The 8113-nt window shown below is 31.5% G+C and overlaps 1 protein-coding gene across 1 annotated transcript in view; it reads right to left on the reverse strand.

Annotated features, from left to right (window-relative positions):
• Positions 1 to 8113, reverse strand: part of STXBP5L (syntaxin binding protein 5L) — a 449308-nt gene that overhangs the window by 211954 nt on the left and 229241 nt on the right. The window contains exon 9 of the mRNA XM_059388354.1: positions 3617 to 3740. Within this exon, the coding sequence (XP_059244337.1) occupies positions 3617 to 3740 (124 nt within the window). The remainder of the gene's footprint in view (positions 1 to 3616; positions 3741 to 8113) is intronic.

Below are 8113 nucleotides of genomic sequence, written 5' to 3' on the forward strand. Positions count from 1 at the left end.
ACAAGTGAGACAATAGTAAAAATTCTACCATACAGGTAACTGGTTTCTCAGAATGAGGAGTAGGGAGAGGTTCGAGCAGAAAAATATGTTTGAAAAAAATATAAGGCTGAAATTTTCCTGAGTTTTATGAAAGATACAAATTTATAAGTGTATGAAGCTCTGTAGCTCAGTAGAAATCTAAATAGAATGAACTTGAAGAAAACAAACTAGGCATATCATAGCCAAATTGTTGGAAATAAAAGTTACAAAAATTTTGAAAGTAGCCACTGTAAAATGACACATTATACACAGGGGAACCAAAATTCAAAACACCACACATTTCTCACTAAGAAACTATGTAAACAGAAAACAGTGGAGTATTTTTAAAGTGTTCAGCACCTTAAGAACAACATACAAACTGTGAACCTAGAAATCTACATTCAGCAAAAACGTTCCTCAAGAATAAAAGCAAAAAAGAGGAATTTTTAGATAAAGGAAAGCTAAGTGAATTGCTAAATGATGTTTCTGTACCTTCAAGAACAAATGAAATTATAAAAAATTATAAATATAAAGTTATATTAAAGGAAATAATAAATAAGAGAAAATACAAAAGAATCTATTCCTTTTAATTAAAAAATGCTTAAGACTACTTAAAGCATAAATTATAACAATGTATTTATAAGTAATACATATAACTATTGCAAAAGTAAATAAAAATAAATATATATGATCTTGAAGCTTCTGCATTTTTTGGTAAAGTGCTACAATGTTAACTCCAATAGACTGTGAAAAGTTAGGAAAGTAGGGTAGAGTAGAGTAACTGACCCAAAACAAAAGTTCTGAAGATAAAATACCTGCATGTAAATTAAAATGGAATTCTAATATAAACTTTCAAATAATCCAGAAGGCAAAAAGGGGAGGAAAAGGGAACAACAACAACAAAAAGATCAAACCAACAAAACAAGTAGTAAGTTGGTATGCTTAAATCCAATTCCATCAATAATTACATTTAATGTTAACCGACTGAACCCTCAAACCAAATGTTATAAAACTGAATAAAAAAGACCTGACTATATGCTCTCTATGGAAAACCTAATGGATTCCTAACAATTAAGCCTCAAAAATATATGAAACAGAAAGGACAGAAATAAAGTAAAAAATAGATAATTCTATAATTATTAGGAAATTTTAATACCACACTCAGAAATTGAAAGCCCTAGTCAAATATCAGTAAAATCAGAGGACCTAATTAATGCTATCAGCCACCTTGACCTACTTGACTTAAAAAGTATATAAAGCAGAAATGAACAAAATTACAGGGAAAAATCCGTAATAATAGAGATTTTGACTTACCTCTCTCAAAATTGAAAAATCAAAGAATAAAAACTGAGCAAAGAAAAAGAGTTTGACCTTTGTGTAACAGGAAATGCACATTTTCTCAAGCATTCTTGGAACTTCATAGTAATTAATTGTGTATGTCTAATTTAAAGCAAATCACAGTAAATTTTGTAGAACTAGTATCATGCCACATTCTCTGACTACATTTAAAAATTTATAACAAAATATATTTTTAGAAATTAGAAAACAAATGTCTAACTCATAGAAATTAGAAAATATAGTGTAAATATAATTTCTATAATTAGAAATTATAATAGAAATTAGAAAATACCTCCAACTGAATATTAGTGAAAATTACACATTTTTAATAAAATAATATCAAAACTTATAGGATACTGCTAAAGTACTACTTAGAGAAATTTTTATTTTCTAAAATAAAAATAGCTGAAATGAAATGTAACAGAATGAACCATAAGAATATGTCAAAATCACTGATATTTGCTTTAAATCATGGGTAAGACTGCAGGAATTTAATCTGCTCTATATGAGATATAGATGCTGATGTTTTCAACAACCTGTGAACAGAATTTCATCTTCTTCAACAAGAAATCAGAATTGCAGTTGACCCTTGAACAGCATGGGTTTGAACTGTGTGACTCCATTTATACATAGTTCTTTTAAAGGTTTTTATTCAAATTTTAGTTAATTAACATACAGGGTAATATTAGTTTCAGGTGCACAAGCTACTCTGGAAAGCAATATGGAGTTTCCTCAAAAAATTAAAAATAGAACTACCCTACAATCCAGCAGTTACATTACTAGGTATTTAGCCAAAGAATACAAAAATACTAATTCAAAGGAATAGTTTTTTTTAAATAAATAGTAAATATATTTTTTCTTGCTATTATTTTCCTAACAACATTTTCTTTTTTATGGCTTGCTTGATTGTAAGGATACAGTATATGATAGACATGACATATGAAATGTGTGTTAATTGTGTTTATCACCAAGCCTTCTAGTCAACTGTAGGCTATTAGTAGATAAGTTCTGGAGGAGTCAAAAGTTATATGTAGATTTTCAACTGCATGAGGATAAGTGCCCCATCCCCCATATTGTTCAAGGGTTAACTGTATAGAAAACAACCCAGACTAATAAATATGGATATGGTGAAACATATGCAAATAAGAAATATCCAATCAAGCCAAAAAGAAATTGTATAAAAGTTGACTGTTGAGAAGAATTGAAGTAGAAAAATTATGAATAAATCATATTTTACACATAAAAATAAAAAGCATAAGGAATGGGGGTAAGGGGTGGGAAGAAGAAGTAAACTCATCATAGAAACAAATAATTCTACCTGAGTGGGATATATATAGCAAACACCTATCCAAGGTTTCCATAATGTCAATCTTTAAATGAAGCATCTAAAACTTCGTGTGTAAAAGCAACGTAATCTCTAAAGCTGTTAGGTTAAATGTTATAATAATTTAATCATTTGAAGGTGAAGCATGCAACAAAAAAAGGCATGGTATAAAAAAGGCAAATGAACACAAGATGGAATAATTTCATCTTGTGATTTATGGGTCACCAATTATAAAAAACATAATACAAAATTTTACAAATGTGATACTATAATAAGTGCTCAGAAACTATAAAATAGGATGTGTTTGATTAACTACTGGGATTTGACCTCTCTATTCTTATAAACAACCAATGGTATAATGGAAATATAGAACTCAGATCACCACTAACATTCTCAGAAATAATATGGTCATCAAATAAAAGATATTTATTCATTTGAACTTTTTGTTCTTTCCAGTTAGGTGGAACATAAACAATAAATAAATACCTCCTTTTGATAAGAAAGATAATAAAAATTCAATCTACAGCAAAAACCATAGTTCTCACCTTTGGTGGAATCAAATGGTAGAAATGGAAATAAATGAGAGAATCTAGGAAATGACAAACTATAAAATAGTATAGGAAATAGGTCTGAAAGTCAGATCTATATAATGTCATTCTCACTACCTCCTTAACCCTAAGGACTGCTTCAGATACATCAACCATCCATTCTGCAATTTTTGCTTGGAAAGGTCTTTATAAAAGCATCACAAAGTAGGAAAGTGGATAAACAGGGAGAGTGGTATAATGAGGGGATCTGAAGGAGATATAAAAAAGTATTTAGAACCAGAAGGTATATCCTATCACTTTCTTCCAAACACACTGATACCACCTGTTTTACTTCAAGTCAAGGCACTGTATCTCCAGAGTTTATTTCTTTTAAAAGCATACACCTTACCATGTGGAATTGTGGTCTGGAAAGGACGACTTGGGCTTTTCAGGTTCCATAAGGTCAAGCTACCATCTGAATGGCTGCACATGAATTGTTTGCCCTCATGATGCCAATCAATTGAATGAATAGCCTAATGAAATAATAATTAAAGACAAGTAGGAGGGGGAAAGTTGATATGTTATAGCATTCTATATTCCAAAGGAAAAATATTCTGAGGTAAAATTATTATATCAAAAATACTTAAGAAACATTAATAATTTTTCTGACCCAGATCATACTATTGTCAGCTTCAATCCTCTATAAGCTTACAGAAGACTACAAAAACTCATCTCCCGAGAGAAAGAAAAGTTCAGTACATTTCATAATATCATTATAGCCTAGAACTTTTTGTTGTAAATTCTATGTCCTTCTTGTATCCTATATGATCCTTTGAAAAGTTATTTACATAAAAGCAAAAGTAAGATTATAAGAAGATAATTTCTGGAAAGGTAGAGGCTTACTTCCACTTAAAGTAGCCAATTTAAGTAATAATTTACATCAAGAGCTACTATCTGAGGCTTACTATGTGCCAGTTCCCTTGCCAAAGTATTTATGTTAACTCTTTTAATTTTATAAAGCAGGTACTATTTTTTTTTCCAATTTACACATGGTGAAATAGGGCCTAAAGAAACTGATATGCATGCCCAGGTCACACAATTCAAAGCCAGCTTCTATCTAACTACACAACCCATAATCTCAATCACTGTATTACCCCTAACATATGCTATTTATATGGCAACTTAAGGTTTAAGCAAGAAAAGTTCAAAAATTCTTTTGTAAATTTACTCGGAAGATATGAGTTACATAAAATTTAAAAGTAATTATTCCATTTCCATATATTGCTTTATTCCCATTGGTAGCACAATGCTTTGCATAAAGTAGATACTCAATATCTATTGAATGAATAAGTAATATCATTACATATTCCCACTTTGTATTCTTTCTAAACCATGAAGTTTATTTGGTCTTTCAGTAATGTGTGAATCACAATGAGAGAAGCTCTAGAAGACATAAAAGCTGAACAGATGTATACAATGTTACCCTTTACTTAAAGGAACTTTCAAAACTGCAAGATAAGGAAGACTGAAATAAATGAATGTTAATAATATTGTTTGGAACTTCTAAGATTTAGTTTTTATGTATATATACACTATACTAACCTAAGATATGTGTATTTAAAACTATTATTTGTTTTCTAAATAATACGTATTATTATTTAGGGTTACAGATAATTGTTGGCTAGAGTAATCATTAGACATATCATAAAGGACATAAGATATAAGCTGTACCTCAAGATAAGTAAGATTAGTTAAATGAAACAGATAACATGAAACTCTGGGCTTATGTTTTCTCTCACTGTATTCTTCATTACTAGGTAAACACTTTTTTTTTTTTTCGGCCAGCATTCAGTAGAGACAGAAAGAAAACACTTGTCATCTTCTTCTTTGCTTATTCTCACTTTTATAGATGGCTCAGTGGAAATGCCACTTAAGGCTTCTTCTATGTGTTAACTTGATGAACCTCAGTCAATTTAAAGTTCTCTCAAACTTCTCTGCTTACGAATGGTGTGGGCAGAGAGAGAATCTCCAGCCTTAACCCTTCTTCCTATCTTACTGAATTTCTACCTACTAAAGAAGACAAATAGAAAAGTAACAGCTACAACACAAAAGCAAAATAAGTACCATAAAAGAAGTATACTTATTGTACAAAAGAGTAGGCATATAAAACCAGCTTACTATTAGAGGGCGTCAGTCTATTACTGAAGAGCTGGATTTGAATAAATTTAATGGATAAGTATCCAATTCTTTTAACTTCATTATACCCTACTCCTTTTTTAAAAAAGAGCTTTAAGAGTTTACTAAACACACACACACACGTGCACGCGCGCACACACACACACACACACACACACACACACAAATACAACTAATTCAAGAAGAATTTTAAAAGATAGAAAACAAAATATGGAAGATAAAACACTAGCTGGTTTGGTCAACTCATGGCTGTGATCGAGTTTCTCCAAAACAAAAGAAGAGAAAGAAAACCCAAAAAGCTGGGTACCAACATGAAAAAAGGAAAAACAGCAGCTACTCAAGGAATTAAAAGGCTATATCCTCATATCAAACTCTGAGGGTTTTCTCTGTAAGAGATTATTTAGAAATATTGATGTAATAAAATAAAAATTTCACAGCTGATATGTAAATTCATATAGTTATTTCTGAAAATTATCTTGGATTTACAAAGCAAAACTTTCAATTCATCTATGGCTATTTAAGGGGCTACTTTCGTAGTTGAAATAGTTTTACAGTGGCTACAAAGTTAATGGGATTTGATATGCAAAATAGGAAAGAAAGGAGTTCATGATAAGGGATTAGCTGGAGCAAAGGCTTTAAGGTAGGAAATAAATAATATGTTTAGGAAATAGTAATATGTCTGAAGTGTGAGGAGTGTATAGAAGCATACACTGCATTAAACTAAAGGGAAAAGATAACATCAGGGCCTTGAATCTCAAGTAGAGGAAAAAAAAAAAACTTGTATTGTTGATAACTGGGAGCCATTCAGAGGTTCTGAGGTAGAGAATTATATGATCTATGGCTTAAAATGATAATCTTATTAGTGAAAAATACTTAAAAGGTAAGATATCAGAGGAAATGCAATTAGTTAAAAGGCTACCATAGTCTTTTAGGCAAAACGTAACAACCTAGACTAGGACATTGAATGTGGGACTGAAAAAAGAGAAAAAATGAATGAGGGACAATATAAAAACAGAATTAAGAGACTACAAAACTGATATAGCATATGAGATATAGAGAAGAAAGGATCAAATATGACTCTAAGGGGGCACCTGGGTGGCTCAGTGAGTTAAAGCCTCTGCCTTTGGCTCAGGTTGTGACCCGAGGGTCCTGGGATCGAACCCCACATCGGGATCTCGGCTCAGTGGCAAGCCTGCTTCCCCCTTCTCACTCTGCCTGCCTCTCTGCCTACTTGTGATCTCTATCTGTAAAATAAATAAATAAAATCTTAAAACACACACACACACACACACACACACACACACACACACACACAAATATGACTCTAATGGTTAAAAACAAATAATTTTGAAAAAATTTAAGATTAAAACTTTTTTAAAAATATAAAATAAAAAAAAATTTAAAACTGAAAAAGAAAACAGAAAAGTTTTAGGTCTTTAAGTATAAATTCATTACCAATGAGATATTTATCTGGGCTTATGCAACAGATCATTAGATATATGGATCAAGAGGTTAGGGGAAAAGTAAAGGTGAGAGATACAAGGACTTCAAATTTATTAGAATAAAAATTTATATTTGAAATGATGGGAGAAGATATAAATGCAACCTGGAGGTGAAATGAAGAAGGTAAAGACATAAAATACTCGAGTATCTATAATTTAAAGGAAAGCTAAGAAAAGAATCAGTGATGGAAAAAGGAAGGGTGAAAAATGAGGTAGAAAGACAAAAACAAGGGAAGAAACCATTTTTAGGAAGGAGGGGCTGATGTAAAGCCACAGGTTTAATGAGGAACTTAAAAGACTATGAATGGGTAACTATGTATAGTAATCAAGAGATCACTGTATTGTAATCAAGAGAAACCACTTCATAATAGTATTAAGTGAATTGGGGGAAATCAGAGGGGAGATGAACCATGAAAGACTATGGACCGAGAAACAAACTAAGGGTTTTGGAAGGGAGTGGGCTGAGGGGATGGCTGAGCTCAGTGGTGGCTATTAAGGATAGCACGTATTGCATGGAGGACTGGGTATGGTGCATAAACAATGAATCTTGGAACACTGAAAAAATAAAATTAAATTTAGAAAAAGAAAAGAAAAAGAATTTTCTAAATATGAGAGGTAACATGCTGAAGAAAGTTTTAAAAGTTTGGCAGTAAAATAATGTATATAACTAACTCCTAAACTCCTAATATCATGTATATAACTAACTAACTAAAATGATAGGATGTATAATTATGCATTAAAGTAAATAGATTGTATGCATATATACATGTATATGTGTAAGTCAATATTTAAAACTATTTCTAGGTATAAAGTAGGTATAGTGTAGTACTCTACTTACTTAAATATCACTAATGCTTATTTAAACACTTCATTGCAAAATTACTTTCACTCACTTTTTAAGGTTAGAAAGTCTTCCTTTTACAGTGTTTTAGGCCACAAAAAAACTAGTTGAGGGGCACCTGGGTGGCTCAGTGGGTTAAGCCTCTGCCTTGGGCTCAGGTCACGATCTCAGGGTTCTGGGATGGAGCCCTTTATCGGGCTCTCTGCTCAGCAGGAGACTTGCCTGCCTCTCTGCAAACTACTTGTGATTTCTCTCTCTGTCAAATAAATAAATTAAAAAAGAAGGAAAAGGAGAAGAAGAAAAGAAGAAGAAGAAAAGAAGAAGAAGAAGAAGAAGAAGAAGAAGAAGAAGAAGAAGAAGAAGAAGA

This window comes from Mustela nigripes, chromosome 2 (assembly GCF_022355385.1).
Source record: "Mustela nigripes isolate SB6536 chromosome 2, MUSNIG.SB6536, whole genome shotgun sequence".
Classification (NCBI taxonomy): Eukaryota; Metazoa; Chordata; class Mammalia; order Carnivora; family Mustelidae; genus Mustela; species Mustela nigripes.